The 15,246-nt window shown below is 41.5% G+C and overlaps 1 protein-coding gene across 2 annotated transcripts in view; it reads left to right on the forward strand.

The window, feature by feature from the left end:
- The first annotated feature begins 125 nt into the window (after positions 1 to 125).
- The window catches only part of slc12a5a (solute carrier family 12 member 5a), a 144,180-nt gene continuing 129,059 nt past the window's right edge, over positions 126 to 15,246 (forward strand). The window contains exon 1 of one of the 2 annotated variants that reach the window (XM_053867472.1): positions 126 to 1,340. In XM_053867472.1, the coding sequence (XP_053723447.1) occupies positions 1,187 to 1,340 (154 nt within the window). In that variant the 5' untranslated portion in view covers positions 126 to 1,186. The remainder of the gene's footprint in view (positions 1,341 to 15,246) is intronic. The other variant, XM_053867473.1, reaches the window with a different exon arrangement.

Consider the following 15,246-nt stretch of genomic DNA (forward strand, 5'->3'; position numbering starts at 1 on the left):
AGCCTCTCTGTTGCAGACTTCTTCAGATGGGTTTGGGCCTCTTTGTTTCCACCTGACCATGAATGTGCAAGAGAAGTAATGCTGCTCTGCCGTCCGCTATTCTAGCCATGTGTGGTTCTTTCCTTTGGTGGATCTCCAGATCCAGCCTGGAACAGAATATCTGTTGCCCACTGATGTGTCTTGGCTCATTCTGTGGTGGTGTCAGGACTGCAGACTGATGGTTTGGTCTATACTTCGAATAGATTAGATGGTCTTTATTCGTCCCACAGTGGGGAAATTCAGCTATATTACTTGGTGTTACCTTTATGTACTAATGAAGAGGCCCAAGTTAATACGATACTTTTTGAATTAATGGTTATGAATGAGTGAGGATGACCGCTCTACCATCTGAGGATCAGTGGTGAACAGTTAATGTCATTTCTACCCTGTTTCCCCGCCAATCTCTTGATTTATCGGAACCGTGGTTGTGTGTAGCTGTGTGTAAACTTATTGTCTTGTGTTTGTTGGTTTGCTTCTGTGATGTGCTGTGTGTTTCATCCAAAGAAACCACACACACACACTCACTTAAGGATCTTTTAGCCTAAGCACCGACAGCATGTATTTGGAAAGTGACAGGAAACCGGATATTCTGGAGGAAGCCCAGACATTTCACTTCAAACAGTGAGGAACCGAGTCGGATTTCAATTCAGCTGTGGCTCAGGCTGGGCTTGAACTGTGAACCTTCTCTGCTGTGCTGAGTACAAGAGCTCTACCGGTTATTTTGTTTATGAATTCAACACAAACATTTATTGACTGCATCTAAAGAACTCTACTGATAGACAACTATCTTCACATTATTCTTTCCATCCAACTACACAATGGTGAAACTATTAAAAACCTGAGGTGGAACACAAACATGCACTAACTAATGAATGTGATACGCATAGCGAGTTTAACTTGAATTCACTGAACTTTGCCTTTCACATTGACGATGCTGTCTTGCGAACGTCGGCTCTAGGACCCAGATGCAGCAGCAGCAGACACCGGTTGATGATACTTCGTGTCTAAGAGCCAGTCTTCGTACTGTAGCGTGGACAGGTCTCGCGCGTGCACCGGGACGCACGAGGCCCAGCAGAGTGACCGCACTGTGAGGGTGGACCAGGACCACAGCCAGGACCCACGCTCAGCCCCCTGCACCGCGTCAACCATGAGCCAGAGGTTCACCGTCTCCAAGAGCGACGGCGAGGCTGACATCCACGGGGAGGTGAACCAGCTGTTCGAGGTGGACGAGCCGCCGGCCAGCACCAGCGCAGAGACGGGAGATGCTGTCAGCACCGAGCCGGAGGTCGTGGTACTGAAAGGTAGGGAGCAGCCCATCACTGTCCGCATCCCGCATCTCCGGTTAGCTGCTGTATGCTAGCTGTTACACATCCCTGTGTGTGTGGACAGATGTGTGACTGGAATCTTTAATGGGTTCAGAGCACAACCCTCCGAAAATAATACCTATAGTAAGATTTCCTATTCACAAAATATGGTTTGTGTTGAAATGCATCTGGTTTTCTGCTTCTGTTCTGAGTCACTGTGAGTGGATGATGTGCACACGTGTTTGTTCCATGATTCTTTGTATGTTTCATTATTTATATGTAATAAATAATTCTCATTGGTAGGTCACAGAATAATTATAATCATCCTGACACGTCTGAAATCAGACATGATGGAGAAAAAGCAAAGCTAACCTGTTTAGTCTTAGAAGTATCAAAAGAAATAACAGAGAATTGAAGCGAAGTCAATTGTAGAAATATGAGATATGAAATAGTTATTTTTCTTTTTTAATTCAGAATTTAATATGATGTACACAGTGTCTTTGGAAGCAATATGATATATGTTATATTAATTTATCAATGCTTTACTTGAAATTTTAATCTCCACACATTACAGAAATAATACACCTGGTGATGATGATGATGATCATTATTATTACATATCTATGTATATTAATGATTGCTGAATACTCTGAAATTATTGTAAGAGATCTTCAGAAGAAGATTGCACTTTCACACCCCAAGTACTAAAAAAATAATCATTTAAAATTCATAAATATGGGAAGGGTTGATTTTTATCATTTATGTTCCACCTGCCTGTGTATTGATGATTTATATAACGTACTGCAAGCACCAGCTGTGCTGGTTTTTGTAAGGACATGCCCTAATCTGTAACAGTAGTCGTCCATGGATCACCCCCTGAGGCACCGGCGTTCGTCAATTATTCCATTGAATTACTCTTCTTCTACTTTTCTCTCGTCATTGGAAATCGCTGCGCTGCAGCTTAACATAAAGCTAATGCGTGTGTATGTTGCCACATAGCCACGCTGTGATATGAAGTTTGAACAGTGCTGACTTGCTTCCTCTCTTTTTAATAATGTCTACGCATCAGTCAAATAGACAGACATAAAAAAGACATTTTTGCTTTAAAAAAAGAAGAGAAAAGCTTAATAGCAAGTAGTCACTGCCACTCCTTTGAATGAGTTTTAATATTAGAGCTAAAAAGGAACAGTTCTAGGTCAGAGAAACTTGAAGAAAGAATGTGCTTCGCATGAATAATTTCCTCTACTCCCCTTGAGTACCAGAGCCTTTGCATTTGACCCTGTCCCATGAAGTGGCGAATGAAACACTCAGGGTCCTGCCAGCCTGTTATGAGTGCAGCAGTGCAGAACAATCCCCACCGGCATTGATAAGAAAAGTGCAACTGTTCATTCATACTCAAGAGCAAATGACCATTTAATAGTTTGAAAAAAACACTTCACATTAACTTAAAAGTCTGCTTCATTAACCGTCTTCATGAGTAATTGCTCAGGCTCCCTAGGTTTCTATCTTAATTGCTGCCCCAGTTTTCCTCAAGGCGTCCTCTGGTCAAAATATTGTTAAAATAAAGTTTCTCCATGGCTACTAAAAAATACAGGTATATACCGGACACTTCAATCTTTTCGTGTCATTTGACCCCAGTAACATAGTGGTTGCATATTAAAGCAAATTAAAAAAATGCCAGTTTGGATACTAAGCTGATGCCAGAAAACTAAAACGATTGTGGGTTAAACAGCAACAACCTGATATCACTTTATTGTTGTGCAGAAATATGTTATGGTCATCTACCTTCAGGTGTCATGCATGATTGTCCTTTACAAGATTGTACTGAATCACATTATTTTTGCGACCATGGAAGTCACCTGGCAAAGTAACTGAATGAAACAGTGTGCGAACATTTCGAAAAAAGCAAAAAAGAAACTTCAAGGCCAGTAATAGCAGCCCAGTCATTCAGGTGCAGGACTGGTGCTCCGACACAAGGCTGTAAATCAAGAACCAACTGGAACACCAGACTTACACCACTGCTCTGCGGTGTGTTTGGAAGGAGGATCATTTAAGAGAGCGCAGATTTTGTCAGAATCACTATGTTTTATAATGGTGGAAGCTTTTGAGAATGTGTCTGTAATATGATTTAAATTATAACAGCAGTTCAGAGCGTGCCTTGCATCCATGGCAACATATAGCGGTGCACATTCTGATTAAGCACAGCTTTAATGTTGTAGCAAGGTTTCCGGTCTGATGTGGCCCGTGGGTCTTTGCCTTCCAAAAAGCAAATTTCTTAACAATGGATTTTCAACAGAACTATAACTGGAATAAGCTGTCCAGGTGGGAAACGATTTTATGCCTCACTTGGTGAACATTGTGATTTAAGAAATGCTGCTGTGGTCGACAGTTCAGCATGATCTAAACTTCTAGTCATTGAGGTTGTTTTTGTAGAGCCCGGCGTGTGTGTCATTATCTTTCTACTCAACAGTGTGGCTGTTACAGTATATTTGTGTCGTCATTTGAGGGATGCTGTGTTTGGCTCCCAGGAAAGCATGAGGAGAAAAATGTAGCTTGACCATCATAATTAATTCAATGTTTCTATTTATCTAAAAGGGATTTGAACCCCCATTACACGATCTTTTTATTGGTGTTTTTCCCTTCAGACCCCATGACCACATCCATCATTTTTGACAGAACAATAGCTGCGCATGTTTTCACAAGCAAGTCTCCCCGCCATGGTGCGTCTTCAGACTGCTTCATTGAGTGACCTCCCCTCATCATGTGTGTGCTCCACTCCACTGAGCTATGGCCCGGCTGCTGTCTCCACATCCAGTTTGCCGGTTGCCGTGGCGACGCAGTACATTATTGTCGGCTCTCTCATAAACGCTCCAGCAATGAGAGTAAAACACTTCAGTTTGAGCTGCTACCATTACATAAACTGCCGGCTTTAGTTTTAATCATGGTTTATTTTTCTGCCCGAAGCTCACAGGGCTGAATCTCGGAGCATTTCACTAGAGCGATGCTCTTTGTCTTGGCTCAGTAGCCTCGCTGTCTAATGATTATCCGCCATTCCATTAAGAATCACTTTCTTTGATGGTGTCGTTCCACTTTAACTCTTCAGCCAGGTCTTATTGGCACCAGCAACTGCAGACCAGAGAAATCCTACTGGGTCGGACGACTTTACTTTGGCTCTATTGTGTGAGCATAGGTTTCCAGCTAAGTGAAACGCAAACGTTACCCGATTGTAAACATGTCGCTTGATAAGTTAAGGAAACTGTCGGTGACTCTCTGACTCACCTTGTATCCAAGCAATGTTACGATGGTGATGGCACGTTCCACTTATAGGTTTCCTCAAACATGCTGCATTTTTGAAACATTCTACACAATCTCAATGCTGTAAACTAGTAAAAGTGTCAGTTGTGTTAAATAAATGTGTATCATGAATGCAGCAGAAGAGGCGGATTCAGGGATTGGAGTCTAGACCCTTGATTCTGTTTTCATTGATCCAAAATGTCTGAGCTCAGACTGTCCGGCCAAGTGTTCCGTCTCCTCCTAACCTTGAAGCTGCACAAAGATATCGCCTGGCTTACTGCAGAGTACATAGACTTCAGTTTTCAGCAAGTCCAAAGGCAGAGTGTGAACAATGTGGTGTTAGACTTTCAACAGTTCTTTGAGCTAAATGCTCAATGCTGCTTCTTTAATGCAAATCGTACTTATCCAACCAGATTTTAATTATAATAATTAACTTTTAATTAATAATTAACTTAAGCTTGGACACTTTCAGGTGCAGTTTACTTGTGAAGAAAACTACAATCGTGGTTTGTTGACCAATAAGTGGAGTCGCTGATTTTGTTCAAGGAACACGTATCATCTCTTACTATGCTAGCATACGACTTTAACATTAGCGCTGTCATTTTTTGGAGCACAGTTTTGAGCCTCGTCCTGTTTACAAGGCATTCTTGTTTATGGTTGCACGTCTACTTCCCTCTAGCCATCCCTGGGTATCACAGTGATTTACCCCGGCCAACTGAGATGTAATTTCTCCAACATGTCCTGGGTCTGCCCCAGGGCCTCCTTCCAGATTGGCATGCATGAAACACCTCTCCCGGCAGTGGTCCCGGAGGCATCCTTCCTCCTTCCCCGGACAGTCTCTGCTGGCCTCACTAATGTGGAGGAGCAGCTGCTCTGCTCCAAGCTCCTCCCTGATGACCCTGTCCCTGAAGGAGCGCCCAGACGGCCTGCTGGTCAAAGTCATTACTGCCATTACCGAGTAAAATCTGCACTAGACAGAATCTCCACCACAAAATGTGATCATTTCTATTCTGGATCACATTTATTGGACTGTGGAAACAGAGTCTAAACATGTGAATTAAATCTAATTTACTACATGTCATGTTTCTATTTTCACTTCCTAACTCCATCTAGGGTTACAGCAGAAGTGATCCTGGCTGTTTTACTGCCCTAGAGGAATGAAAAATGAGTTGTCCGTTTTTAATAAACCTGAGTGTCCGTTGGTATTGGAAGACTGAGTCTGTTTTTGGTCGAGACAAACAGAATGATGATTTTTAGACTGTTCGTCTTAAATAAATAATAAATTAAACTCACTGACCGTACCTGAGTTCTTGAAATTTGAGTTACAGTCTGACTTTGCTGAGCAAGCATATGATGGAGGATAGATGTTAGTGGACTCGACCACCATCTCAAACAAATCTCTGCTCTGTGTACCTTCTGAACTTTGCTCATTGTAGGTCATTGCTGAGCCACAATGTGTCTGGCCACTTCCATGACAACTGGCTTTGGGGTTTTTGTCTCACATTAAGTGTAAGGGCTGGAATGAGTAGTATGACTATCAAATTAGTCGGTGACAACTTCATGCGCTGACTAGTCGTGACAGTGTTGCTCTCTTTTGCGTTTGTGAATAGTAAGTAGAGAAATGGCAGAGGGACCAATGCGACTGGAAGCATCGATCGTACAAATCAAAACTGAAGGCAGATTTGCAAACATACCTTTTAAACCATGTTTTAAACAATTACTCAGTCAGAATAATCACATGGTAGTACTAACACGTTAAAGTGACATTGGATATTGTTGTAATATTTATACGTCTGCTGCGGCGACACTTTGACCCTCTTTGACAGAACGAGCACAAATGTGCTCCAATATATTGATATCCATGCACCAAAACATGATGAGAAGATGGTCTCACGTGGATTCAGATCAAACCACAAGTGAAGTGATCCCCAAAAGAAAAGCAACAAAACAAATGGAGCATACTTTTGTTGCATACCTTTGGAACTCTCTCAGATAATGTATCTTGCTATGATGATTTGTGGAGGGAAATAAACTTTTTGGTAATTTGAGTTTTTGTTGTCAGTATATTGCAGCCTATATCGATTATTTTTGTCTGCACTTGAATTGCATTTCCTAGTTCCAACATCAGGCAACTCTCGAAGTGACCCTGTGTCATTAATCTGATCCCTTTTGAGAGGTTCCAAATACTTCCAACCACGGATTGGAAAATTGTGTAGATTTCCATTGGGTAATTGAGTTTCCTCCTACAATCCCAAACCAGGCAGTGGTTAGTTAATGGCTTTAAATTGACCCCTGGTGTCAATGTGTGCATGAACGGTTCATCTAAACATGCCCTGAGATTGGCTGGTGACCTTTTCAGTGTGTGAATGAATGACTCCATGAATTCACAAGCTGCGTTATGATACTTAAACCTGTCCACCTAAAGGGTGCGCTGTATAATCTTCGCTCTCACCTTCACATAGTTAACGTTCCCTGCATCACAACATGATGAAGTGAGAGTTGCTGCCGAACAGAAGACGCCAATTAGTCAAAATTCCGGCACTTGTTAATATTTAATGGGATTTAAATTATGCCATCATTTACTATAATAGATTTTTCAGAGTGAAAAACAGCTCTCTCAACCTTCTTCCTCAACATTGACTCCTTTGGTCCATTAATGTGTTTACTCACCTTGAATCCAAACAAAAAAAAAAACTGTTTCAAGTTGTTCATCCTCCTTTTGGTTCAAGAACTCTTAATCCTTTTCTTTATTGAGAGCTTCATTTTCAAAAAATCCCATTGTTTCATAGAAGGTCAAATTTTCATAACATATGTGTATTTAACAAGTGTGTGGAGTGCAGAAACAAACTAAACACGACTTCTACAGGGATCTAGAGGACAGGACAGAAAACTGCTCACAGGTAGACCCAAGATGTTACAGACAACATTGACGGTGTCTGTCCAGCTGGTCCTCAGAGGAGGAGACTTTTGCTTGTAACAACCAAGCTGACCTTTTAGGACATGACCCCAGCTGTCAAAACATGTGAAACCTCAAACTAAACACAAAGGGCAAAAGACAAAGAGGACAACAGGGGAAACTAAAACGTCATGTTGAAGATTGGACAAAGAAGTGAGCAGAAAAAAAACATGCTCACCTTCTCTCACTGCTTTTTTTGATCGACTCTACACTTACTCTCAGCTGTCTCTGAATTGAACGACTTTCCCTCCAGTTTCAAAGCAAACAGCAGAACTGTGCCATCTCTCCTCAAATTCTGCAACTGTCTTGTTTGCACCACACATTGCTCTAGAACGGAGAAATAGATTCACCTTCCATTTACCTTCTCTCCTCCGCTCACCCATCCCTCCTCGACCTGCTGTAATTTTATTAAATGGCTGAAATTTGTTCCCTCGGAAGAGCCATTGATTTGTAATCGAGCTGCCGTTAAATGCCATCGGCTGTCCGCCATCACTCACGCTGTTCCATTTTCTGTCAAAAGAGAGAATCATTAATTCACTTTAGATCGATGCAGTTCATGCTGAATCGCTACAGGATGTCCAGTGTCTAATTTTCCGAAGAGCTGCCCTCATTGAATTGGAAAATCTCATTTGTTTTTACACTCAGTGCTTTGTGATGACTTTGACAAGACAGCAGAGGGCAGCCTATTAAACATTTTTAACATCTGCAATCGGGAAAAACGTCTCACTTCTGAATCCGATTAAGTATTGTGGCAAGAAAGATGTCTTGTTTGTCGTTCACGGTGAGAAAGCATTGCCGTGAGAAACCAGATTCTCTGCATTGACCGGAGCGCTTTGGATGCTGAGACAACAGGGGGCACTTGAGCTCTTTCTCTTGATCCTGGCTGCAAGCAGGAGCTGTAATCCCCTCAGTCAGAATCATGTTCTCAAAACGCTTGATGCGAGAATGGGATCAGTCACATGTGTGCGATGAAAGGTGTGTGTTTAGTGCACTGTGCAGTGAAAATGAAATGAGTGTGTGTCCGCTTTTGTGCGTGAGAATGAGAGAGTGACGGATGAAAGATGGGGAAAAAATAGGCAGCGGCACCACGGGGGGAGTGAATCTTTCATAGGCCAGAAATCCTTGTACCGTTATGTAATGCAGTCTGCAAGCATGGTTTATGGGGGAGGTGTGTTTGTATGTGGAGGTTTGGTACCGATAGATTGAGAGTGACAAAAGTGTCCTCACATGCAGGCAGGCTGCGGGGCAAACGTAACCGACGCAAACACAGGAGTAATGTGCTTCCTCACTGGTCCACATTTCAGTGGAACTTTTTCATTCTCCTGCCAAGATTTAGATTACAGAGCGTCGACAATTATTTTAATGTATAAATTATCTCATATGACATTCAGGAAGGGGCAGAAAAACAAGGCAGGTCACCGGTCCATTTGAAAACCAACGCTTTGGTCGCCCTGTCATTATCCCTCAAGCATGTTGTTGGTCATTGAATGACATAAAGCATTCAGTCCACCCATGAAGGAGCGGCCACCCAAGGCTACAGCTCCCATGCTACGTTCATGATTGTAATTTCAAAATGCCCAACGTCCTTACAATGTCGCAGATGCCAGTGGAAATGATTCCCCTGGGCATGGTTTCAGGGTTGCCCCAAAGAGAAAGAATTGCTGTGTCACCTGCCTCCCCTAGCGGCTGAACCCAGGAGGTGCTGTGGCGTTTGATTCTCAAAATTTGTGCATGTGAATTCCAGGGATGTCAGGGTGGGCGTCTTTTCATAGGAACCCTTGCGACAGTGGATGAAAATTGAGAGATAATTTCGATCAAGCTAGGCTTCAAAGACAGCATGGAGCCTAGTTCCATCTATATAAGTCACCCTGAAATGTGCAGTAAATTCTCATATATTAGATCAGATTATGACCAAAGAAACCAATATTTCTATGTCGGTCTTGTTAAGCTTATCTAAACAGCTTATTAACTCTGACTCTCTCTCGTTATCTTTACCAGATTAGAGACGCTTGACATCAATATCATTTGAAATGTATATAACTGAAGTGATACCCATTGACTGTGTTGCATCAAATGCTGTAAATGAATGGAAAGACTAACATGGACTACTAAGAGCAAATTTGCTGCGACAAAGCTCCATTAATTGTCATATTTGTGAAACAACAAAGGTTTAGTAAAACGGCAGCACTAGAAATTCGCCCCTATACGTTTTTTGATCAGTTTTGGTGTCAAGAGTTGAAGGTTAATGAGGATCAGAGGTCTTATTTATTAACAGCGTGTGAGCACAGAAGAAGTGTGCCCAACTAGGGCTGCAATGATTAGTTGATGTCATCGATAACATTGACAAAAAAAAATATTCGACGTCAGAATATGTGCATCGATGCGCCATGTTGCTGTTGGTGTAAACACACACAGCCTGCAGGATGGGCATTGAGAACTGGTTGTTATTCAGAAGCAGTGAGAAACTATCACATTCTCTGGAATCATTAAAATATGTTTTGATTTATGTTCTTTTAATTGGTTCCAGACTAGGGTCCGACTCCAACTCGCTGCTGTTACTACGTGCCTCAGACTCCACGTAACCTCCTCCGACTGACCGTCTCAGTCACGGAGGAGTTCGAGCGGCGACGTGTCATAGTGTTCAAAAGTGTGGCTTCATTTTGTTTGCGAAGATAACGCGTCTTAAGGATGAGCAAACCCCTTTGACACCATCGTAGAATAATGAAGCCACCAATTGTGCACGTTCTCCCACTTAAAAATATGAGCGAGGACTGTAATTTTCATCATAGGTACACTTCAACTATGAGAGACAAAATGAGAAGAAAAATCCAGAGAATCACATTGTTTGATTTTTAAATAATTTATTTGCAAATTACGGTGGAAAATAAGTATTTGATCAAAAACAAAAGTTCATCTCAATAGTTTGTGATATACCTATTGTTGACTATGACAAACGTTTTCTGTAACTCTGTAACTTCTGTAACAAGATTTTCACATATTTTGGCGGTGATGTTTTGGGGCTGGGCAACACGGATTTTCAACTCCCTCCAAAGAGGTTGAGGGGTTGAGATCTGGAGACTGGCTAGGCCACTCCAGGACCTTGAAATGCTTCTTATGAAGCCACTCCGTAGTTGCCCGAGCGGTGTGTTTAGGATCGTTGTCATGCTGAAAGACCCAGCCTCGTTTCATCTTCAATGCCCTTGCTGATGGAAGTGGTTGGTTTTCATTCAAAATCTCACGATCCATGGCCCCATTCATTCTCTCCTTTATGCGGATCAGTCGTCCTCGTCCTTTAGCAGAAAAACAACCCCAGAGCATGATGTTTCCACCCCCATACTTCAGTAGGTATGGTGTTTTTTTGGATGCAACTCAGCATTCTTTGTCCTTCAAGCACGGCGAGTTGAGTTTATACCAAAAAGTTCTATTTTGGTTTCATCTCACCATATTACATTCTCCCAATCCTCTTCTGGATCATCCAAATGCTCTCTAACAAACTTCAGACGGGCTTGGACATCTACTGGCTTCAGCAGGGGGACATGTCTGGCACTGCAGGATTTGAGTCCAGGAGTTGAGATTTGGCGGCGTAGTGTGTTCCTGATGGTAGCCTTTGTTACGATGGTCCCAGCTCTCTTCAGGTCCCCCCGTGTGGTTCTGGGATTTTTGCTCACCGTTCTTGTTATCATTTTGACCCCACGGAGTGAGATCTTGTGTGGAACCTCCAGATCAAGGGAGATTATGGGTGGTCTTGTAGGTCTTCCATTTTCTAACAATTGCTCCCACAGTTGATTTCTTCACACCAAGCTGCTTACCGATTGCAGAGTCAGTCCTTTGTCCTTTGTCAGTTCTTTGGTCTTGCCCATAGTGGAGTTTGGCGTGTGACTGTTTGAGGTTGTGGACAGGTGTCTTTTACACTGGTGACCAGTTCAAACAAGAGACATCAATACAGATAACGACAGAGGAGCTTCTTAAAGAAGAAGCTACAGGTCTGTGAGAGCCAGAAATCTTGCTTGTTTGTAGGTGACCAAATACTTATTTTCCACCATAATTTGTAACTAAATTATTTAAAAATCAAACAATGTCATTCTCTGGATTTTTTTTCTCAATTTGTCTCTCATAGTTGAAGAGTACCTATGATGAAAATTAGAGGCCTCTCTCATCTTTGTAAGTGGGGGAACTTGCACAATTGGTGGCTGACTAAATACTTTTTTGCCCCACTGTATATGAACATTGATGATTTTAAATTGTACTCAAGGACCAAACTGGAGCTGACTGTTTTATGCTTTGTGCTTCACAGGCTTAATAAAATGTAAATTAATAAATAAACATTATTTTAAGATTCTTGTTTAATAATGTATTGTGTCGGAGTACCACAGTGAGATGATATAAGCAACTTTAAGTTACACAGAAATTCAAAATAGGTCCAAATAAAGGTAATCGCATTTAGTCGACTAATCGAAAAAATAAGTCAACAACAAAAATAATCGTTAGTTGCAGCCCTATACCCAACCCAGTACGCATCTTTTGTTCGCTACAAAACACAAACCTAACGTGAGAATTCACACACTCCTGCAGCAGCTCTGACCCTGGTGTATGCACAACGTCTTACAAAACGGTTAGACAGCAGAATGACACAATCAAAGAAAAAGTGGAAGTGATTCATTTGAGTGAAATTATTACATAGTACACATTTCATTACACAATATAAACAATGAATATTTGAAAAGACAAAGTATTTTTAATTCACAGATTTTTTTCCCACTTTGACGACAGGGAACACAAATGCAGAGCATTGTACGTCCTTCCCGAACCTCTGTTAAAGTCCTACCTTAAAAGGTGGAGTCCTGCTTGACTGACGGTGAAGGAGTGCTGACGTTGGAGTCATATTTCACTTCATTTTGACAAGAAAAACGCTGAAAGTCCCAGCATTGGGAAAGAACCCTGATTTATATCATGCATGTGTGAACATGCACATTATGGTGAAACTATGGTGAAGTATTAATTTTTTTCATATTTGTCTATATTTATTAAGCCAGAGTTGGATATGGCGCTATTAACCTTTCTTACAGAAGTTAACTCACACATTGACACTCGGATCTAGGATGAATGGTTGGAATAACACTGGAATTCAGCCTCAGTTTTGTTGGCTAATCTTTCAACACACATTCACATTCATGAAACTGTCTACCCTGAAATTTTTGCTCAATATGAAGACTCACTTGGCAGCTTTTTTAGCAGGGTCTTTTGGAAAGGCAAATACATGTTCCTCTCCTTAATAGCCAAAAACACACTTCATCGTAGCAGGTTAAAAGGTCGCTCCACTAAGTGGCGCTATTTATAGTGCAGTGTCTCATCGATCTTGCAGGTTTGTTTGTTCTTTGTAAAGTACATTTCTCAGAAATGGATGAATACACATATCAGGTCTTCTATGAGCTAACATGGGGTTTAGCTCAAACCTATGCCTCAAATGTTCTCCAATGTTCTGCTCATAATGAGCGTTACTGTAGAATACACTGTTATTTTACGATTCCTAGAAAGGTGGAGGCTCTTCTTTTGAAGCTCATTTGCCGTCATAGCTTATCTTTGATGATGATTGGGGGTAAAATGTACGTGTTAATATTTAATGTCTTTGGAACTTGGCTTTGGCTCTGATTCACTGACTTCGTCTGTATTCCTGCGTTTTTTGTTTTTTTTATCGCAAATACAACTGACTTTGGATCGTGACTTTGCAGTCAGTTTCATCATTCTGAATGTATCCCCTTCCTCCTGTAGGATCAACCATCTCTCTTTCTGCTTCACGCCATCCAAATCTGTGGGCAGCCACATCTCCCGGGGCTGGCGTATTTACATTTCAAAGCTGGAATCCAAAGGACACTTCACTAGATACTTGGAACTATTATATTACCAACTAAAAAACACCTACGTCAACAAAATTGAGGCTTTCATGAATTGCATTAAGCGGAGTAATTTTATTAGGTCAGCGGGATAATGTATTAGACTTTTTCCTGCCGAATAAATCACTGCCACAAGGATATACGAACTTCACTCTCGGTGTGATCATGTGTGTTATTTTTGGGCTGATTTGGTGAGTTGAGGATGCGCCGTCTGCTGTGCGATATAGAGGCATGCAGCGGCGGCTGGAGATACAGGTCGTCAATCCCCACAGGGCCAAGCTGGTATTCAGAAGCCAGACCAGACCTTCATACCCGTCACAGCAGGGGAACGGTGGACTCACCCAACCGATGATACAAATGAGGGATGGGCGGATATGGGTAGTTTATTTCCCTAGATCATTTTATTTATATGCTTTGGAGACACCCCATAAGTGGACCTGACGATATTAGGTACCTGGAAAGGTCAGTAGCGCTGCTGAAGATTGGCATTCTTCTCCTCAAAAACAAATGCAGAGCTAATTGGACTATGTAGGTCAGAGAATAAAACAAGTCCAACTGGGGACAAAGTCATCTGACTACGTGACTAAGTGTCTCACCCGGAGAATGTTGTTGACAAAGGAATATGAAGGCGCTGTGGTTTATCTAGTTAACTTGCTTGTGAGCTAGTGCTGATCTAGAGAAAGAAAAGTATTCAGTAAAAAAGGGAACAAATACTGTCATGTTATTTGAATAGTGGGTAGGTTACTCCAGTCACTCTGGTTTTCTAACAGTCCCAAAACGTACAGAGGTTGATTGAGGGTACTCTGAATGGTCCAAATCTGTGTTTGGTTTGTGTCTGTCTGGTCTCTAATAGTCTGCCGGCCTGTCCAGCGTGTCCGCCATCTCTTGTCCAGAGTGGCTGGGATAAGCTGCTCCCTTTAAGGGAACCAACAGTAGAAGATGACTGAATGAATAATTTAATTTCTAAAAAAATATTTACTCTGTACAATTTAGCATACATGTTTTGTTTTGCTAATAAGATTAGTGCATTGGGCTGTCAGTAAAATCTACAACAATTGAATGTGAAATGTGATGGTGAACATGAACGTTATTCTAATGAAGTGTTGTGCGCTCTCTGACTACTGTTCCCCAGTTTTGTACGTGTAAAAACATGTTTGAGTCTGAGTGCAATGATTGATGAATTAGGGAGGAACTTTTTCCCCACAATGAGATCACTCTACAAGTGCATTTTAAGTGTAGCAATGGATGGTGTATATAATGAAGCCACTTTTTTTCACAAATAAAATTTGCTCAGTGTTTTTGTTTTTAGAAGTGTGTCCTTAGTGTCTTTAGTGTCCCTAAATTCTGTTCCATCAAACTAATGTAAGCCATCAAACCTTTGTGTGTTTTGTACCGTGTCGGTACATTTATTTATCTGTAGAATGATATGAAACAAGACTGCCGTCTTTCAGATTGTTCATCAATGAATGTGGAGTCACCCTGTGAGTTCGAATCACCTGGACAATTTCAGAGTGTAGCAATTTCTAGTGCCATTGTAAAAAAAATGCTTTTGTTATACACAATAAACCTTCATAGCCCTTAATTGCACAAGCAAGTAGAAGTAGTAGTACAAGAAAAGGTTTGTACTCAAGTTCATTTTGGTAAATGTCACTGATATTATTTACTACCGCTCCCTCAAGGTTAACCATCGAATCTATTATTTTTCTTACTAGAGCGAAGCGCAAACCCATTCACTTCCATTAAAGACAGCCATGTAAATATT

This window comes from Synchiropus splendidus, chromosome 6 (genome assembly GCF_027744825.2).
Source record: "Synchiropus splendidus isolate RoL2022-P1 chromosome 6, RoL_Sspl_1.0, whole genome shotgun sequence".
NCBI lineage: Eukaryota > Metazoa > Chordata > Actinopteri > Syngnathiformes > Callionymidae > Synchiropus > Synchiropus splendidus.